The following is a 22,550-nucleotide window of genomic DNA, read 5'->3' as shown; positions in this document are numbered from 1 at the left end:
ATACAAGGAGTTATGATCTAAAGGCCGATATGTGTCACTATCGGAGAGTTGGCGCCACACTTCTGATAAATAATTTTCTTTATCAAGAATAACAATAGAGCCGTCCTTATCGGCTGGCTTAATTAAAAAGTGAATAATCATTTATAAGATGGTGTAGCGCCTTCCTCTCATGATGATTAACATTCTATGTGGTAAATAGATCTCCCCTCAGAGCTTTTTCCATGTAAAACTGTGTTTCCTTGGTCACCAACTGCACGAAAGTTTCCACTGGATGATAAATCTTAGGTGGTGTATAGGTACTCTTCACCCTTAGGCCAAAGTCAGATAATGCCAACACACCATGCACATTTTCACTGCGGTCCCCTCCTATAGAAGGGGCAATCACTGATTCCCTTGTAAAAAATAATGTGCTTTAAGCCGGACCTTCCGAAACAGTTGCTGCAAGTTTATGTCCATTTGAAATGTGTCAAATCGGCTGATTGGACTAAATGAAAGTCCTTTCTCCAGCAATTTTACAGTGTTGCAGTCAAATGGTTTGGAGGATAAGTTAATAATCAAGGAAGGTTGCCTACCTGAGATCTCATCTGTACGCTCGATGCAGGCGCTCGTTCCGGACCTCTGGTGTTTTCTGCCCGCCCGGCGCCTCCTCGTGGAGGATGCCGTCCAAAGCCTCTCCTAGAAAAAGGGCGCTGTTCCTGTGAAGCTCCCGATTCGCTGCCAGAGCTTGACGTATAGCAACTTGCGGTCCAGGGTCATCCCCTGTAACCAGAGCGAGGTTTCTGCCAGGAATCTTGCCATCAGTATACTCTGTTGACGGAGTAATCTTCACTGTCACAAAGAAATTTGGATCGCTTCTTCTCTTCGGTCTCTTTGCGGTAGGTTGCGTTGTATGTCTCCACCGTCTCCTTCAACTTCTTAAATTCCTCCGGATTCAGAGAATCTTGCAGCTGCTGTTCGGTAGTTGTAATGTTGTTTTTCAGCTCCACAATTTTGGATACACACATTAGATACTTTACAACCCAGAGGTCTCAATAGGGACTATGAAATTATGTTTTTTAAAATATCTGATGTATTTTTTCTTTTCAGATAGCCACATCACAATGATCGATGTTATCAAGGATGAAAAATCTCTGATATGTGGTAGATTTTATTTTTTCATTTGTTTTCTCATACATGATGTCACTTCCTGCTCATTTGATTAATTAATTGATGATGTCATTATCAGGTGTGCTACACCGAGCACCTCTATATACATTCCTGATCAAAAGTTTAAGACCACTTGAAAAATGGCAAAAAATCATATTTAGCATGGCTGGATCTTAACAAGGTTCCAAGTAGAGCTTCAACATGCAACAAGAAGAAATGGGAGTAAGACAAAACATTTTTTGAGCATTTAATTTAATGAAAACAACGAATAAATTGAAACAGGCTGTTTTTCAGCTGATCAAAAGTTTAGGATCACACCTCCAAAATTCCCCTAAGCCCCCCCAAAACAAAAATCCAACTTCCAAACATGAACTCAGTAATGAGTATCTCCGCCGTTAATGTTGATCACTTCAAAAATTCATTTCGGCATGCTTGATGCAAGCGTTTCCATGAGGTAAGTGGGAAAATTTCTCCAAGTGGTGAAGACTGCCGCAAGAAGGCCATCTACTGTCTGGAACTGTTGTCCATTTTTGTAAACTTCACTTGCCATCCATCCCCAAAGGTTCTCAATTGGATTTAGATCAGGGGAACACGCAGGATGGGCCAAAAGAGTGATGTTATTCTCCTGGAAGAAGTCCCTTGTCCTGCGGGCATTGTGTACTGTAGCGTTGTCCTGTTGAAAAACCCAGTCGTTACCACACAGACAAGGGCCCTCAGTCATGAGGAATGCTCTCTGCAACATCTGGACATAGCCAGCGGCCGTTTGACGCCCCTGCACTTCCTGAAGCTCCATTGTTCCACTGAAGGAAAAAGCACCCCAGACCATTATGGCGCCCCCTCCACTGTGGCGCGTAGAAAACATCTCAGATGGATCTGCTTGTCATGCCAGTAACGTTGGAAATCATCAGGACCATCAAGGTTACATTTTTTTTCATCAGAGAATAAAACTTTCTTCCACCTTTGAATGTCCCATGTTTGGTGCTCTCTTGCAAAGTCCAAACGAGCAGTTCTGTGGCGTTCATCATTTGTGGATGAAATAAAAGCATATCTATTCAGAAGAAAAACGTTGCTGGGATTCTCTCATTACCAGGTGTTTGGGGATTGCCCCTTCCCGCACAACGCATACAGGTATCGTGAGCTGTCTATTGGATTTATATATTGTTTCTGACACGGGCACTCCAACAGATAAATGACATCGGTTGAATTGCATGTTAAACAATCGTCAATTTGTTAGCTAAATAAATTTTGAGTAGAATGGTAAAATTTATCTGTTCTTCTTTTATACCAGACAATTAAAAGAAGAATAGATTAGTTTTACAATCGCAGGAGTCCATCATATACTAACACATAATTATTTTATATACGAATCTGAATATTATTTACAACAGAGAGGGACCGCCATGGGCACCACATTCGCCCCCAGTTATGCCAACATCTTCATGTCCCAACGGGAAGAAGATGTTGTGCAACCTTTACTGGGGAAGAGTCTGGTGCTCTGGAGGCGATATATCGATGTTATTTTCATCTGGCAAGATACTGAAATGGCTTTACAATCCTTCTTGGAAAATAATAATAATTTAAAAATTTGAGGTTTTCATCAAATATAACAAAATCACAAGCAGAATTTCTTGATTTATCCATTCAGGTCCGAAATAATAGATTAGTTTGCAGTACGTACCAAAAGCCTGTAATGAAAAACAGCTACCGTACATCCTTTTTTCCAGCTGCCACCTTTTAAGGTGGCTAACAAATATTCCAACAAGTCAGTTTAGAAGATTAAAACGTAACTGAACTGAGAATACCAAATTTGAGGAGGAGGCCACACGAATGAAACAACATTTTGTAGAAAAAAATGTATCCAGACAAATTAAATGAAAACTCACTAGAGAAAGTGAAGAATGTGGATAGAAATGGATTTTTTAAAAACAAAGAAAAAGGTACACAACAAAATGACATAATGAGACTAATCCTTCCATATAACATACACAAGAGCATAGAAAAAATAATTAATAAACACTGGCACTATTTACTAAAGGACAAAACCATTGGACCACTGCTAAACACAACTCCATCAATTACATATACAAAAGCCCAGAATTTAGGAATTAAGATCGCTCCAACAATAAAACAGAAGAAAAAAGAAATACAAAACTGGCTTGCACTAAAAGTTTTTTTTAGATGCGGTCGTTGCAGTAATTGTAAAATTACTGATTTTTCGAGAAAAAACACACAAGTTCATTCTACTCAAAATACATTTAGTTACCAAATTGACTATCGTTTAACATGCAATTCAACCGATGTAATTTATCTGTTGGAGTGCCTGTGTCAGAAACAATATATAGGCACGACAAAAAGAAAATATGTCAAGAATAGAGTCGAGACGAATATTCGATTTCGACACCATATCTCCTGCAGGCCTTAATGCAGAGATGTAGATCTTTGGGTTTCTGTAGGGTATGGGGGGGAGATATAGGTCTGGCTGTTTACCAGCACCTCTACCTCCTCTCCCTGGGAGGCCCCCCTCCCTCAATCTCCAACCCTGTTCCCCATTTGACATGAATCAATCCGATAATTAAAAGGTTTTCCTTTATATTTTTTATTTTTATATATATATATATATATATATATATATTTTTTTTTTTGTTTATATAGAAAATGGGATATTCCAGAGTGATATGAAAAACAATCATATAAAAAAGAACTACTTCTGGTATAAAATGAAATTTTTAAAAAACAAACAAAACACAAGAAATCGCATCAAAAAAGCAGATTAGTTTTTTGCATTCTTTTTAACATTTTTGTAGTTTTACAACTATTGGTATTACCATTATTGTTTTTATTCACGTTTTCTTGGGAAATTAACACTATAAAACATTTAGGTGTTATAATATTGAATCGGATCCAATTGTCCCACTATTGAACTTCCCATTCCGGTCCAGAGTTCTATGAAGACCCAACTTGACTATTTAAAGACTTCTACTAGTCACATTGGGTAATTGTGAGACACTGAAGAAGGAGCAGGGATTAGCTCCGAAACGCTTTTGGAATTAATTGGACTATATCTGTGGACTGGCTGAATATAGCCGAATTTACTTCTCATCGTTAAACTGAAGTAAAGGGCAATAGAAAAATTCTCTCTATTCAGCTCCGAGAGGACGTTGCGATTGCAACTGAAGTACATCAGCGCTGTAAGGAAGAACACTCTATACTGACCTCTAGCGTCCACGTGGGGCACCAAGCAGAGCGGGTCCGCTGCCTTTCTCAATCTGTATTCACTTGCACCTCCTGTACAACCCAGCGGGATGACAGAGCGGTAATGTACTGCGAATATGCATATGAATCATTGCTAGCTCTACATCTAGTCACAATAATCATACTTCAGTCTATATTTTAACTTAAGGCAAATAACCAGCCAGTGGACGATTACAGATGATCTTTAGTGGCAATTCATATATTTGAAAGCTGTTGATATATTGAGATATATTGGCTTAAAAGGACCTAGGCACAGTGCTATGCCGTTTTATTGGACATAATCATCACCAGCGCGATTTGTGATAACCTTTTTCTTATTGAGATAGTGTGCTTTATGGTCTAGTGGACATAACCATCACCAGCACTATTTACGTTGGGACAATGAGCTTCATGGTTTAATACCATACCTCAATACCAACAGTGGTGCGATCATCAAGATTAAAGGATAACGCTCTGTATATATAGATAAACTACTATTTTTATATTCTTTATTTACCGGTATATGATATATTTTTCTAGTATAATGATCCTTTGTGGCAATATATATATATATATATATATATATATACACGCCATTAACGTGTAGGTACTATATGGTTTTAATAAAAATCCAGGCACAGTGTTATGCTGTTTAATTAATACCAGCACGATTTGTGACAATCTTTTATTTATGCTGGGACAATGCATTGTACAGCCTAGCATCTCAATATCAATAGCAATGTGATTGTTTTTATTTTATTTTCTTTGTCCCTCTATGCTAAATAAAACACAAAATAACACATGCAAATCGCATCAATAACGCAGATGCGTTTTTTGTGCTTATTTGTGTATATTGTGAGGATTTTCTCTGGTAGACAGGCTTGCGGACGCAGTATAGAGGCAACGACAACGTCTTTAACTTAAACAGTTCAGTGTTTTATTCACACATAAGGATAAGCAAAACAAAAAGTCGGTTTCAAAGAAAAACAGTCACCTTGAGTCTGGTGTTTGTTCACACCATGCAGCAATGCAGAAGTCCTTGGACATAGCAGAAACCACCTGCTCTCACACCAACAAGGTAGCAGGCCTTTACCCAGGCCCAAACTCCCAGGTCCCAACACAGAGACTGACAGAGCTCCACTGTCAGAGAGGAGTAAATTCCTACCACCTGACAGTGCTGCCTGTGTTTTATAGCCCAAACCAAGACCCGGCCTGGAATGTGGGGAGCAGCCACCCACCCTGCACTTTGGCTGTTCCCAAGAGCCTGCCCGGATCGGCTTTGCAGCCATACTAAATAGTAAAACCATGTCAGTCAGCACTAGCTGCTGCTGACACATAAAATTACCGGCTCTTACCTCACCGAGGCCAGGAATCTAGGTGACACATACCTTCCGTCAATGACGGACCCTTGCACCTTCCTACAATATTTTTGGTATCTTTAAGGCTACTTTCACACTAGCGTTCAGAGCGGATCCGTCTGATGTCTGCTCAGACGGATCCGCTCCTATAATGCAGACGTTTGTATCCGTTCAGAACGGATCCGTCTGCATTATAGTTTGAAAAAAAAACTAAGTCTGAAAGTAGCCTGAGCGGATCCGTCCAGACTTTACATTGAAAGTCAATGGGGGACGGATCCGTTTGAAGATTGAGCCATATGGTGTCATCTTCAAGCAGATCCGTCCCCATTGACTTCCATTGTAAGTCTGGAGGGATCCGCTTGCCTCCGCACGGCCAGACGGACACCCAAACGCTGCAAGCAGCGTTCAGGTGTCCGCTCGCTGAGCGGAGCGGAGGCTGAACGCTGGCAGACTGATGCATTCTGAGCGGATCCGCGTCCACTCAGAATGCATTAGGGCTGGACGGATGCGTTCGGGGCCGCTTGTGAGCCCCTTCAAACGGAGCTCACGAGCGGACACCCGAACGCAGGTGTGAAAGTAGCCTAAGAAATATTACATTTACTGATATCTATCCTGTAATTAATTTGTAACAATTTTTATATGTACAAACGTCTATAGATACTTATGTATGATTAACAATTTTTATTGTTTATTATTTTTTGGGGGGATTTACGTTAAATTCTAACTTGAACATGTTGAAAGGTAGTATAGTCCTTGATACTCAGTGACCTATAAGGAGTTGTTTTAATAAAGAAGCTAAATTTATAACCAACATATTTCCATCTGTTCCATGCAGCATCAGATGTGAGTGTGCCTTTATACATACAGTCATGTCCATAAATATTGGGACATCGACACCATTGTAACATTTTTGACTCTATACACCACCACAATAGATTTGAAATGAAACAAACAAGATGTGCTTTAACTGCAGACTGTCAGCTTTAATTTAAGGGTATTTACATCAAAATCAGGTGAACGGTGTAGGAATTACAACAGTTTGCATATGTGCCTCCCACTTGTTAAGGAACCAAAATGAATGAGACAATTGGCTTCTCAGCTGTTCCATGGCCAGGTGTGTGTTATTCCCTCATTATCCCAATTACAATGAGCAGATAAAAAGTCCAGAGTTGATTTCAAGTGTGCTATTTGCATTTGGAATCTGTTGCTGTCATCTCTCAAGATGAGATCCAAAGAGCTGTCACTATCAGTGAAGCAAGCCATCATTAGGCTGAAAAAACAAAACAAACCCATCGGAGAGATAGCAAAAACATTAGGCGCGGCCAAAACAACTGTTTGGAACATTCTTAAAAAGAAGGAACGCACCGGTGAGCTCAGCAACACCAAAAGACCCGGAAGACCACGGAAAGCAACTGTGGTGGATGACAAAGAATTATTTCCCTGGTGAAGAAAACACCCTTCACAACAGTTGGCCAGATCAAGAACACTCTCCAGGAGGTAGGTGTATGTGTGTCAAATCCAACAATCAAGAGAAGACTTCACCAGAGTGAATACAGAGGGTTCACCACAAGATGTAAACCATTGGTGAGCCTCAAAAACAGGAAGGCCAGATTAGAGTTTGCCAAACGACATCTAAAAAAGCCTTCACAGTTCTGGAACAACATCCTATGGACAGATGAGACCAAGATCAACTTGTACCAGAGTGATGGGAAGAGAAGAGTATGGAGAAGGAAAGGAACTGCTCATGATCCTAAGCATACCACCTCATCAGTGAAGCATGGTGGTGGTAGTGTCATGGCGTGGGCATGTATGGCTGCCAATGGAACTGGTTCTCTTGTATTTATTGATGATGTGACTGCTGACAAAAGCAGCAGGATGAATTCTGAAGTGTTTCGGGCAATATTATCTGCTCATATTCAGCCAAATGCTTCAGAACTCATTGGACGGCGCTTCACAGTGCAGATGTCACGGCTGAGGATGGGGGAAATCCTCAGCCGTGCGAGGCCAGATGCTGTAGGCCTACTCGGCCAGGAGAACAGGATAGGGAGCAGGTCACCTCCTAACAGCGTCCCTACCCTGACCCTAACTCCTAACTGCATGGGCCGACCTTAAAGGTAGGAGGACCCATGCGCAGGAACCTCGGATCCCTAACTCACCCTCCGTCCGGTCCCTGCGCTAGGAGTCAGGGTAAGACGACCTACTCCTCCTAGACGCGGAGGAGCAGGAATCTCACTGGCCAAGCTGTTGGGAAAAAGGGGAACACAAACAGTTTTACGGGTATGGCAGGCGAACTAGAAGTTCCACCAACCTGCCACAGCCTTGCTGACTGGATCCCTGAACAACAGGAATCCAGAACCGTAAACTGCACAAAGTGACAAGGAAGGTCCCAACAGAAACATCACATACAACATGACATACAAGAGACATAAGCATAAACTTAAACTATAGACTACTTAAACTCAAACTTTAACTATGACCACAGTGGTGGCTCTCACTGGCGGATGTAAAACACAGGAGGCTGCTATCAGCAAGCATGCTGAAGCAACCTACTGAGCTCTGCAAGAGAGAGGGTCTTTATAGGCCCAAGTGGCCACACCCAAGGATTGGACACACCCAGTGACATCACACACACACTGGGAAGGAAGTTAACCCTTCCAGTAACACAGAAGGGAAAAACACAACTTAAAGGGGAAGTGCACTCAAAACATAATACACAGTGCACACAACACACACACCTAACAAAAGGGTTGCTAGGTGTGACCGCACGCCAGGGCAGCAGCTGCCTAAGAACGTTCAGGCTGCTCTGCTGCAAAATGCAACACTGGTTGTCCGCGGCAACCACAAGTGAGACCACAGACAAGCGGCCCTCACCCGTGGTTGAACGCCCATACAAAACCGCAGACAACCGCATGCGGTAAGAGGAGTCACGGTCATGGGCATGGCCGTGACAGCAGATGGACAATGACCCAAAGCATACTGCAAAAGCAACCAAAGAGTTTTTTAAGGGAAAGAAGTGGAATGTTCTGCAATGGCCAAGTCAATCCCATGACCTGAATCCGATTGAGCATGCATTTCACTTGCTGAAGACAAAACTGAAGGGAAAATGCCCCAAGAACAAGCAGGAACTGAAGACAGTTGTAGTAGAGGCCTGGCAGAGCATCACCAGGGATGAAACCCAGCGTCTGGTGATGTCTATGCATTCCAGACTTCAGGCTGTAATTGGCTGCAAAGGATTTGCAACCAAGTATTAAAAAGTGAAAGTTTGATTTATGATTATTATTATGTCCCATTACTTTTGGTTTCTTTAACAAGTGGGAGGCACATATGCAAACTGTTGTAATTCCTACACCGTTCACCTGATTTGGATGTAAATGCCCTCAAATTAAAGCTGACAGTCTGCAGTTAAAGCACATCTTGTTCGTTTCATTTCAAATCCATTGTGATGGTGTATAGAGGCAAAAATGTTAGAATTGTGTCCATGTCCCAATATTTATAGACCTGACTGTATACTTACCTATTTGCATTCACTGAACGGCTTTGGGTGTGCCAACGATCGTGCACCTCTGTCCATAATACCAAACCAGTGAGCCACTGTACCATTATTTTTGATTTTTTTTTTTATTACCAACAATCACTTTATACATCCATAAATGATAATTTTTTCAGCGACCGTGACAAATTACATGTGCGACACCAACTATGTGAATTACCAAATTAGGTTAATTAGTCATACTGTAGAATACGAGATAGGAAAAATCAAAAACCTGAAGAACAGATAGCCAGAATGGCATAAGACATTCTCATGAAAGTGGTGATCTCTGAATTGACTGGTACAAGCAATATTCGCAACTGTAGTGATAAAGCCTGAAAAATGAAGGACAGATGGTGCCCGAGCGGACGGAACAGCAGAGAGCTGATTGTAATGTATACTGAAGACATGCAAAAACCATCTGATAGACAAGACGCAGAATCACCGGGGAGCGAGATAATGGAAATAACAAAACCCAGGAACGTTCAGAACATTTCCTTATCTTCAAGTCTGCTGACAATACAGCATACAGCCACAGCAATATTACTTTCTATCCAACTCCATCTCAAAGTTACACTCTAAGAACGCCGGCAAAATACATTTTTAGGGGCCGTTTTTTGCTTGCATTAAAGGGAGTCTTTCACCTAAAATGACCATTATAGGACACTAACCCCATGATCTGCATTATAGTCCCCATATTGGAATGCTACTCACCGTATAGCTGTCCGTCGCTTATTTTCGCTAAAAAAACACTTTCATTCAATAAGAAAATTAGGTTCTGAAGGTGCCCAGGGGCGGCATGCAAGCGGACGGTACCCAGGGCCCTCGTTGCTTTTCATATGAAACCCCTACCCTTTCACCCCTCTGGCCTGCCCTAGGTTCTTCAGAAATCCAGCGCCATCGCCGTTCACAAGATTCGCCGCGCCTGCGCATTTCATTCCCCATTATAGGCAGAGGCACAAGAGCGTTTAATGCGCATGTGCCGGCCCGTACATCTAGCTGGCCTTGTGCCTCTGCCCATAATGGGGACTGAAGTGCGCAGCGAATCTTGTGAATGGCGATGGCGCTGGATTTCTGAAAAACCTAGGGCAGGCCAGAGGGGTGAAAGGGAAGGGGTTTCATATGAAAAGCGATGAGGGGCCTGGGCACCTTCAGAACCTAATTTACATATTGAATAAAAGTGTTTTTAGCAAAAATAAGCGACGGACAGCTATACGGTGAGTAGCATTTCAATATGGGGACTATAATGCAGATCATGGGGTTAGTGTACTATAATGGTCATTTTAGGTGAAAGACTCCCTTTAAATGCCAGCAGTGATACTCTGCTTGTGCCAACATCAACACTGAAGCCAGTCATTAGCTAGAGTGGTGCATGAGACTGTAAGCAGTGCTCGGACCATGGAGAGAGCGGAGGCAGCGCGGACCACCAGAGCACTGGGGAGCAGCTATTAGTCTTCTGCTTCAGGGGCTGTACTGCAGGAATTTGTTAAAAAATCCTTTTTACCAGAAAATCCCTTTAAAAGTTTTTCTTATTCAGTTATTGAAGTTATTTTTGGGTCTTTTTTGCAATAGACGAGGCTTTCATGCCATTTTATGCTGGTATTGTTTGATGGTGTCAGAGAAATATACAGATAATTAATAATATAGACATAGTGTCTTTTTTGTCATTATCGCTTCCTGAACTGAATGTCATGTATACAGCCATCAGGAATGGTAATAAACTGTCTCTGTCTTCTCTATGGGAAGTCTCTGTATCTCACAGCTAGACCACCTCTCCTGTGGCTGCAGATTCTGCAGAACCTCTGCATGTGACTGATTTCAACATCTTCAGTACAAAATACCAGATTTTTCAGAGCACAAGAAGCAATTCTTTTGTTATCCTAGCAGGATGCAGGTAGGTCTACTGGCCGGTGTCGTAGTGGGGTGCCTAGGGCCCACCAGCCCACCTCCTTCTAGGAGCCCACTGTAGAGCTACATGCAAACATTACCTGCTCCCACAGCAGCGAGACGCTACAAGATCACCGATTATAGGGGTCTGTGCAGTGACTTCGAGAAGCGGGTCCCTGGGCCTTCCTCTGCACCTAGAAGTCTTCTCAGCCCCCCAATGCATCTATGATAATAAAATCTGTAGTTTGCTAAACAATCTACCTAGTTTTCAATAAGAACATAGGCGGTGGCGGTGCTATCTGTATGTAGTGCTGTCAGTCTACTGCAGTGATGGAGAACCTTTTACAGACTAAGTGCCCAAACTGTAACCCAAAACCCACATAAAGTGCCAACACGGCAATTTAACCTGAACACCACAGTCCAGTATAGTATATATTCCATGTACTTTATCATTTAGCTATAATAGCCGGCCTGCATTCAGTGCGCTGCCTGTGCTGTATATAGTGCGCCCTGCGCTGATGAATGGCAGGAAAAGTCTAAGGCATATTGGTACACCTTAGACTATTTCCTTAGACCCATGCCATAGGTTCGCCACCACTGGTCTACTGTATTATGTATGTATGTATTACTACATGGGCAGGGGGTAGGGACTAGGAGTCCATCTTGCTCAGGGTCCCACCAGAGGATTCACTTGTTCCCCTGTGGGCCAGTCCAAACCGGCTACTAGCCTGAAGATGATGATGATGGAAGCCCTACCAGTTCTTAGTAGCCCACAGTGCACCCCCCCGATAATGATGCGGTGCTGTAGTGCTATTCTGTTTGTACGTACTGTATATAGAGATCGATATTAAAAACACACAGTCAGAGATTGATATTAGAAAACACACACATTTTCTATTTTATGCTTCTACTTTTTGATGCCCCTAATGGTCCAGAGAACTTTTAACAATTTGGTTTGTTTTTCTAAACTCACCTTCAGATGAAGCTTTTGAAGAATGCGTGAGAGAAGCCTGGGGAACTTGCCAGCATCCATGTCATTGATAATGGAGACGGCTTGCTTTATGCTAAGAAAATAAAGGGAGATATTTCTGAGTAAACGTGCAGTGAAGCGCACAGCTAAAACCACCCCATCATGGTAGTCAATCTGGATGGCAAGCCGGGCTCCTGGGGGCCAAATGGATGCCTCCAGAGAGCGGTGCGGCAGCCTGCTACATACACAGCTATACTGCGTCATCCCAGCACAAACAAGACACAGCAATACAATGTGTAACATAGACTTGTCCCATGCACACGAGCTAGACTGCAATCCGAGACTCTGCAGAGCCAAAGGGGTTGTCTCATCGAGTCCAGCACCAGAGGAGCGGGGCAGCGTTCTGCTGGTTCCCGGCCGGTGCTTAGTCTCATCTCGCCTTAGTAATGACTAACACCTGTCAGCAGGATCAACACTATTAAACCAGGCATACTGTTTGGTAGAGCTGATGCCACTGAAAATACCTGTCTTATGAAAATTGGTTGCAGCATTCCCGAGAGAAAAAGTATTTTCTTCTTTGGGTGGCTTCAGGGGCGTATGGCTGAGGTGCCCTGAGGTCATTGTTTACATGAAGAAGAAAAAGTCCTTTCACAGGAATGCCACAATCAATTTTCACAAGACAGTTATCATGTAATCAGCAGGATCAACCCTACCAGTATGCATATTTGAATTGGGTTAATAATGCTGAACGGCACACTTTAAAATAAGCTGAACTTAAAGGCTATGAACATCTTTGGGGAGCTTTTTTTTTATCATTCATTTAACTAATTTCACGCTAAAAATCCTTTTTTCCATTGATCTTTACAGTGAATCCATCAGGGAGCTGCTCTGATGGCTCAATGATGAACTCCCGACAGCTCAGAAAAACTCGCTTAATGTAAACTCTTACTGGTTTGATAAGAATTCAGCCATAATGAGTGTTTATGAGCCGTCGGGTGTTGAGATAAGGGTTAGACTCATTTTGAGTCGATTTCGATACCATAAGAAAGTATTGCGATATTCGACACCATTCGGAAAAAATTAAAACACCAAAAAAGCTGTGTGCATTCCATATTTTATGGAACGTCCGGCCCATAATAGAACAGTCCTATCCTATTTTTGGGGGGGGCACAAGGTGACTAAAAATGACAAATCAAGGGTTTTGTTATTTAATCTTCTGTTACGGCGTTCACTTTTTTAATAGTTTGGATTTTTTCTGACAAGGCGATACCTAATATGTTTATTTTTAATTGTTTATATATTTTTGTATGCAAAATTGGGAAAGGGGGTGATACATTTTATTTTTTTTTTGGTGTTTTCTAAACTTTTTGTTTAATAACTATTTGCCCCCTTAGGGGGATAGAACCCTTGTCCTGTTCACCCTAAGGGCTCATGCACACAACCGTATGCCCTCCGAGACATACGTTCCGTGAGCCGGCCATATGTCCCGGAGCGGCATACATCGTGCGCACACAGCATCATAGATCATATGAGTGCAGGACAATAGTCCCGCGGGCGGTCCGATGCGCACAGTACCATAGTAACCTATGATGCTGTGTACTCCCGTGCGCACGATGTATGCCGCTCCGAGACATGTGGACCGCTCACGGAACGTATGTCTCGGAGGGCATACGGTCGTGTGCATGAGCCCTAATCGAGAGCTATTAAGGCAAATAGGATATCACACTCTCCCTGCTGCCCTGGGCTTTGTGCCCACAGCAGCAGGGAGCTTACCATGGCAGACATGGATGGCTTGGTAAACCACCAATGAAGATAGTTACCGCTTAGGTGCCGCGGGTTCTCCACTGTGCCGGCCCAGGAAAACATGGTGCGCGCCGAGGGTGGCGAGTATTGTGAAGCACGCGGCCTAGTATCAGAAAATAGTAAATCCTGGTATCGTATCAATCCGGGTACAAAAGTATCGATTAGGTATCGAAAGTTCGATACCCGGTGCAACCCTAGGTTAGACATTGGGCCATAGGAGCAGCTCCCTGATGGATTCAGTATAAAAGAGACAGCAGTAGACTGCAGATCCATTAATAGTCAAGGCTGTAGAACAAAAACTACTGAAAAAGTTTAATAAAAAGTCTGTGGTATCTGTAAAATAGGAAGCAGGTGACCCGAATAATGGAATGTGCTGGATTATCAGGACTCCCAAAATCTACGTCAAATTGAGGAAAACCAAAATACTAACATAAGTAATGATTTCTACCTCATATGGGAACCTGGCAGGGGTGACCCCAGTCCACAGACCCGTAGTAATACAAGCCCATGACAATGGCTAGGTTTCATTCAGCCTTATGAGCAGAATCACACAGAAGCCTCAGCATTGGGCCTCATGCACACGACCGTATGTATTTTGCAGTCCGCAAAAAATGGATACGCAAAAAATATGGATGACGTCCGTGTGCATTCCGTATTTTGCGGAACGGAACACCTGGTCCCTAATAGAACAGTACTATCCTTGTCCGTAATGCGGACAATAAGAGTCCATTCACACGTCCGTAGTGTATTGCGGATCCGCAATACACCGGGCCGGCACCCCCCATAGAAATGCCTATTCTTGTCTGCTATTGTGGACAAGAATAGGACATGTTCTATTTTTTTCGAGAGCCGCAGACTGGAAATGCGGATGCGGACAGCACAATGTGTGCTGTCCGCATCCTTTCCGTCCCCATTGAAATGAATGGGTCCCCATCCTTTCCGCAGTCTGTGTTCACACTTCTGACACTTTCCATTTTCTCTTCATCGGGGCAGAAAAATAAAAGTAACCTTGTGCCAGATCAGTCATATGATGGACCCCAGAGGCGTTGACTTCATAGATGTTGGGCCCGTCACAGCCCCATAGATGTATTAAAAACACACGAAAAACTATAGAAATGTAGTATTGCTGTAATCACACTGTCCCAGAGAATGACAGGAACAGGCCAGTTTTACCTTATAGGCAACAAACACCATAAAACGGTGGCAGAATTGTGGTTTTTTTCCAATTCCACCCCATTTGGATTTTTTCCCAGCGTTCCACTCCATCATATGCCATATTAAATGGAATTAGAAAGTACAACTTGTCCTGCAAAAAACAAGCCTCATACCGCGATGTGACCGGTAAAATAAGAGTTATGACCCTGGAAAGGCAGGGAGGGTAAAAACGAAGACAAAAAACACAGCAAATCGCCGGGTCCCAAAGAGAACTCATCTAAGGCTCTGTTCACATTAACGTCTGCAGTCGCATTTGGTAGGAAGAACAGCACAACGTGCAACGGGGTCAACGCCTCGGGGGTCCATCACATGACGGATCTGGCACAAGGTTACTTTTATTTTTCTGCCCCGATGAACAGAAAATGGAAAGTGTCAGAAGTGTGAACACAGACTAAGGCCTCATGCACACGACAGTTGTTTTTCTCGGCCTCCGTTCCCTTTTTTTTTGCGGAAAGGATGGGGACCCATTCATTTCAATGGGTCAGCAAAAAAATGCTGATAGTTCATCCGTTTGTGTTCCGCGTCCGTTGTCCATGTTTCCCTTCAGCAAAAAAAAAAAATTGTGCATGTCCTACTTTTTTCACATTTGCGGACAAGGATAGGCATTTATTACAAGTAATCTGTGGAAAAAAACGGATCCTCCCAAAAAAACGGATGCCACATCAGGTTTTTTTTTAGCGGACACACAATTTGCGGACGCAAAAACAACTGTCGTGTGTGTCGCAAGAGGCCTAAGGGTCCATTCAAACGTCCGTAGGTTTTTTGCGGCCCGCAAAACATGGACACCGGCAATGTGCATTCCGTAATTTGCGAACCGCACATCGCTGGCACTATAATAGAAAATGCCTTTTCTTGTCTGCAATTGCGGACAAGAATAGGCCATGTTCTATTTTTTTCGGGAACGGAATTGCGGATCCAGAAGTGCGGATCCGGAAATGCAGATGCGGACAGCACATAGCATCCACTCCGGCCCCATTGAAAATGAATGGGTCCACAAAATCCGGAACGGATCCGGAAAAAAATTGCAGACGTGTGAATGAACCCTAACAGAGCCGCTGTCCTCAGGGTTGGGGGACCACACCACTCCAGTTCCCTATGGCTGGGGTATGTGTGGTATGCAGATGTGGCTGACAGTTGTCTTCACAGTAGATACATGTAATGCCGCACGGATAACGCTGCCGATATCACAATAGACTGCACTCCTGTCCGACTACCTCGCAGTCTCCTTGAATATCGCTGTCGCCATGGTAACCGGTTCGGCACTCGGGATGCTGCCTGCTCCACTTCGCGCCGGTGTTCTGCTTCAAGTGGAGTAAGTGGCAGATGTCACGTGATCAGCAGTCAACTGCCTGAGCGCTTCCTGGACTGGTACGGTGGCTCGCATGCTTCAAAACTCAATAAAAGTCACTTCCCATGAAGTCAATATTATATTCAGTTGTGTCCGCCTTTCGAGCGCTCAGGCTTTGTCTTCTTTGCCCCTTGCAGTGATCTGTCCAGAGTTCCTTTAAGGAAATGTTTCCTTTCTTAGCAAAAGTAGAGCATCTCTCACTCCGTACTATGTGTGAATAAGGAAGTGATGAATGAGAAATCAACTTCAACTTCGTGCTAGAAAGCCCCATAATAGTGAAAAGCGCTTTCTGGGTACACATATGTCTTACAGGCTTAGCATAGGCCAGAGGTCAGCAACCTCCAGGACTCAGAGCTGCCATAATAATGAATGGAGCATGTTAGGAGCTGTAGTTCTTTATCACAGGTCAGTCCCCTAAGCGTTTTGCTCTGATATTTGTGACTTTTTTCCATTTTATAGGGCTGTCGCCACTTTTCAGGTCTTTTTTAGGGCAGTTCGTTTTTCTCAAGAATAATGACTGTCTTAAAAAAATAAAAATTGTAAAGTCACTCCAGTAGGGGGCGGCGTACAAAAACTGGAGTAGAATTTGTAGCCAATAAGGTAAAGTTTACAGATACTTCAAATGTATCAAACCGTGCAACGTAGGATGAATGGATTGCAATGGAACAGCAAAAAAAGAAATGACCCTCATGATAAATGACCTTCTAATGGTATATGTACACAGCAGTGTAGTTTATGTGGGATTAAGGGGCTTGGCGTTACTGTACCAAAATCTGCATGTGTTGCTTGGGGATTTTGTTGCAGATTTTGACAGGGATTTGCCTCAGAGCTCACCCTTTGAAAATCCATACAAACAATTGACGTGCTGTCCGATATCAAAATGTTCTCACCATGTACAAGAGATTGCGAAAATGAATGTAGCGCGATGCATAATATCCACCGTGGGGGAGATTTATCAAAACTGGTGTAAAGTAGAACTGGCTTAGTTGCCCATAGCAACCAATCAGATTCCACCTTTCATTTTTCACAGCTCCTTTGAAAAATAAGAAGTGGAATATGGTTGGTTGCTATGGGCAACTAAGCCAGTTCTACTTTACACCAGTTTTATAAATCTCCCCCCCCCCCACCCCGTGTGCATATGCCATAAGACTTTTGTCTTGTAATGTTACTCCTCTTTGCACCCCGACCTTTTACTGTAGTAGGATTGAGACAATTTTTGTGACTTTGAGAGGTGTAGAAATGCAAAATGTCACAAAATTCTCGGGCAACTAAGCTCAAAAACGTGCAAAAATTTGGACATGGTGCTTTTTAGATGTTTTACCTTAGACACCTACAGTCAGGTCCATAAATATTGGGACATCGACACAATTCTAACATTTTTGGCTCTATACACCACCACAATGGATTTGAAATGAAGCGAACAAGATGTGCTTTAGCTGCAGACTGTCAGCTTTAATTTGAGGAGTTACAACAGTTTGCATATGTGCCTCCCATTATTAAGGAACCAAAAGTAATGGGACAGAATAATAATCATAAATCAAACTTTCACTTTTTAATACTTGGTTGCAAATCCTTTGCAGTCAATTACAGCCTGAAGTCTGGAACGCATAGACATCACCAGACGCTGGGTTTCATCCCTGGTGATGCTCTGCCAGGCCTCTACTGCAACTGTCTTCAGTTCCTGCTTGTTCTTGGGGCATTTTCCCTTCAGTTTTGTCTTCAGCAAGTGAAATGCATGCTCAATCGGATTCAGGTAGGTGATTGACTTGGCCATTGCATAACATTGCACTTCTTTCCCTTAAAAAACTCTTTGGTTGCTTTTTCAGTATGCTTTGGGTCATTGTCCATCTGCACTGTGAAGCGCTGTCCAATGAGTTCTGAAGCATTTGGCTGAATATGAGCAGATAATATTGCCCGAAACACTTCAGAATTCATCCTGCTGCTTTTGTCAGCAGTCACATCATCAATAAATACAAGAGAACCAGTTCCATTGGCAGCCATACATGCCCATGCCATGACACTACCACCACCATGCTTCACTGATGAGGTGGTATGCTTAGGATCATGAGCAGTTCCTTTCCTTCTCCATACTCTTCTCTTCCCATCACTCTGGTACAAGTTGATCTTGGTCTCATCTGTCCATAGGATGTTGTTCCAGAACTGTGAAGGCTTTTTAAGATGTCGTTTGGCAAACCCTAATCTGGCCTTCCTGTTTGAGGCTCACCAATGGTTTACATCTTGTGGTGAACCCTCTGTATTCACTCTGGTGAAGTGTTCTCTTGATTGTTGACTTTGACACACATACACCTACCTCCTGGAGAGTGTTCTTGATCCGGCCAACTGTTGTGAAGGGTGTTTTCTTCACCAGGGAAAGAATTCTTCGGTCATCCACCACAGTTGTTTTCCACGGTCTTCCGGGTCTTTTGGTGTTGCTGAGCTCACCGATGCGTTCTTTCTTTTTAAGAATGTTCCAAACAGTTGTTTTGGCCACGCCTAATGTTTTTACTATCTCTCCGATGGGTTTGTTTTGTTTTTTTCAGCCTAATGATGGCTTGCTTCACTGATAGTAACAGCTCTTTGGATCTCATATTGAGAGTTGACTGCAACAGATTCCAAATGCAAATAGCACACTTGAAATTAACTCTGGACCTTTTATCTGCTCATTGTAATTGGGATAATGAGGGAATAACACACACCTGGCCATGGAACAGCAGAGAAGCCAATTGTCCCATTACTTTTGGTTTCTTAACAAGTGGGAGCACATATACAAACTGTTGTAATTCCTACATCGTTCACCTGATTTGGATGTAAATACCCTCAAATTAAAGCTGACAGTCTGCAGTTAAAGCACATCTTGTTCGTTTCATTTAAAATCCATTGTATAGGGTGTATAGAGCCAAAAATGTTAGAATTGTGTAGATGTCCCAATATTTATGGACCTGACTGTATTCACAGGCATTTCGAAAATGGTACAGAAATTAAGGATAATTATCAAAAAGTGCTTAAGGACAAAACCTGTTTCAACTGTCCACTGTTATTCTTATCTCAAGTTTCAAGGCAGCAATGCTCTATGTGCCCATGGCCTCTGACCTCTTTATTGCATAGACCATACCCTTGTACATACGGTGAAGCTCATGAAACTTGAAATACTAGAGCATCGTGCAAAGCTCACTCATTTCAGTAATTACAATAGAGTATAGTCTAGAAAACAGAGTAAATTTTTAAATTTCCCCAACACTACTCCTGCTGCTAAAGGGCAGTTACAGGCATTTCGAAGGAGACCTCCAAATTGGTGGGTTCCCATGGCAGAAAAAGTGAAAGCCCTCTTATTCCCTCAGTATGATCAGAGGTACAGTACATCACATATTTTTAAACTGAGAAACTAACAGGGTCATTTCTTTAGTGGTCTAGTGTGATAGAAGGGTTAACAATCTGGTGCTCTGAGATGGTTATACCCATGGAGGGGTAGAATCGGTTATACGTTATAACATAATATTCATATAGTGTGGTCAGTGGTATTCTGCTGGAAAAATATTACGACCTGGATGTAACGTTGAACCAAAAAGGGCTTATACTATGTGAGCTATGATGACCCCGAGCTTATGTACATCCCACAGTATTGGTACCAATTCATATTGGTTGCATTTTCAAGGTTGGCAATAATAAATGTTCAATTTGTAGGTATGTCTTCAAGACACAGACGTTTGTACATGAACACTTGTGTCACTTCAGCAAGTGGCATTTATCATGTAGAGGAAGTTAATACCAGGCACTTACTAATGTATTGTGATTGTCCATATTGCTTCCTTTGCTGACTTGTTTCATTTTTCCATCACATTTTACACTGCTCGTGTCCATGGTTACGTCCACCCTGTAATCCATCAGCCATGGCCGCAACTGTAGGAAAAAGCGCCATCCTCTCTTGTGGCCATGACTGTGGAAGTGCAAATAAGCCAGGACTTTTTTTTACCACCCTGTAATCCACTGATAGATTACAGGGTGGTCGTAACCCCTGGATATGAGCAGTGTACAATGTGATGGAAAAATGAATCCAACCAGCAAAAGAGGCAATATGGATAATCACAAGACATTAGTAAGTGCCTCGTATTAACTTTGTTTACATGAAAAATGCCATTTGATGAAGTGAGACAATGCCTTTAAAGGGGTTGTCTCACTTATACCTACCATCCCAAACCCCCTCCACTCTGCTGCTCCAATTTTAACCATCAGACTTTGTTTTCCTTACTTCAAATGTGATGTGCCCGTATTCCACACATGACCACTGGCTGCAGTGGCGTTGAGGGTAGGACCAACAGTGCTGGAACGGAGGGAGTTCAGGATGGTGAGTACAAGGTTTTTTGTATTATTAACTCATTCCTATGCAAACTTTTTTGAAAACTCCGGTACGCTTTAGGCTATGCACTTGGGATGAAACTGAATCCTTACAAATTAGAACATGACATGCAAGGCTGTATGCACCATAGATGCAGCCAATGTGGCTGCTATGGGCCCTTGGAGAAGGGGCCCTTTCCAGGCTGATCTCATCCAATCTTCAATGGGGATTGAGACAGGGACTGCTGTGTCAGAAAACAAATGTACTCAAGTCATGAAAATAGGATGAATGCACCAGAACACCTTGTCAGGAGTGGTCAGGAACGTGGCTGTGTTTGGCAGCATCGAAAAGGGGCTTAGTTTTTATCTTTACTATTGGCCCTTAATACGTTATGTATGCTACATGTAGGCTTGCCAACTGGCCAGTAAACCACCACCGTTGCCGATATTACGACCCGGAGGCCGGTATTGCTATTTCGTTTGCACCAGCTACATGAATTCCTGGTAATTTTCCCTTCTAGCCAAGAAGGTATGAGATAACTCCTTCCATCTCCTTCTCCCTGCCTCTCTCTCATTGGCAGGAGACACTTGTAACGGATCTCCTGGCACCCCGACTGGGTACCTCCGTTGATGGATGCTCCTAGTGCTTCCCGAGGGCTCAAAGCACTCCACTTGACACTGTAAGCACTGCCAACCCCACGAACTGTCGCAGCTTGGTTGGGATCTCGCCGTCTTCTACCCACCCTGGACCTACGACAAGGCTTCCAGGTTCCAGTGGGTGAACCTCTCTTCCTTCAGAGAGCGATGCAGGAACAAGCTCTTAAAAGAGCTCAGGGATTATAGCCAGGGGAGTATACAGCGTATAGCATTCCCCAGTGTAGATGCAGCCTTTTCCCCACACACATGAGATGAGGCTCTATGTTGAGGGTAAAACAGGAACTCTTTAATGGGGCTACATGTCAGCTTTTTATGCAGGTCTTCCAGTAAGGGACCCTCCCCTGGGGACCTTGTGGAAGACTGAGACAGTTTTTACATTAGCCAATCACATGCATTTACAGTATGGAAAAGCTCCCAGCAATTGTACACAACCCCCCCCCATGCCTGTGATTCAATTAACAAACACAATGGGCTCTGCCCCACATATCCCCATAAATTAGACATCCCTGGATAGCTCTGATCTGGGCAAACAACATATCCAGAAATCCCCCAGATCCGAGCAGGGGTTCTCGAATTCCATGGAAGTCACATTTGACAGACCGCAAGCATGGCTTTCCTTCCCAAAACAGTTCCACAGATTTAGGTTGTGGGGCCGGTCTGCCTTCTCCTTCAAAGTTTTAGTATATGGGCCATAATCCTGAGGCTGGCAAACAGGCCCCTCCAAAACCCAGTGGCGAGGTTATTTCCACCACAACACTGAAACAAGGATCATGACTGTCAATGCAAGAAATGTCATATCAGAAAGATTAGTGAAGCCTAAACCAGAATTATGTGCTGTAATAAAGCAGAAGATAAGAAGCAAGCTGACCGATATAACAATAATAAGGTGATACACCATTTAAAAGAAAGGTGACTAGAGGCAGTTTTTTATTTCACTCTGAATACAAAACAAATTATAAAATATGGCAGCAATACCACACTGGATTTATACATTCTTATAAAAACACATAAGTCCACTTAAAAATATTCATAACTCTGATTAGAAAATATAACATTATTTGTACAAAATATAAA

The 22,550-nt window shown here is 42.9% G+C and overlaps 1 protein-coding gene across 1 annotated transcript in view; it reads right to left on the bottom strand.

The window, feature by feature from the left end:
- COMMD10 (COMM domain containing 10) overlaps nucleotides 1-16,477 on the bottom strand; it is a 495,489-nt gene extending 479,012 nt beyond the window's left edge. Inside the window, exons 1-2 of the mRNA XM_040421656.1 lie at nucleotides 16,354-16,477; nucleotides 12,125-12,215 (exon numbers count right to left, since the gene is read on the bottom strand). Coding sequence (XP_040277590.1) covers nucleotides 12,125-12,215; nucleotides 16,354-16,385 — 123 coding nt within the window. The 5' untranslated portion in view covers nucleotides 16,386-16,477. The remainder of the gene's footprint in view (nucleotides 1-12,124; nucleotides 12,216-16,353) is intronic.
- Nucleotides 16,478-22,550: the final 6,073 nt, after the last annotated feature.

Source organism: Bufo bufo, chromosome 2, assembly GCF_905171765.1.
Source record: "Bufo bufo chromosome 2, aBufBuf1.1, whole genome shotgun sequence".
NCBI classification, from domain to species: domain Eukaryota; kingdom Metazoa; phylum Chordata; class Amphibia; order Anura; family Bufonidae; genus Bufo; species Bufo bufo.
The sequence above is the reverse complement of the archived record's forward strand: the minus strand, read 5'-3'. Positions and strand labels throughout refer to the sequence as shown.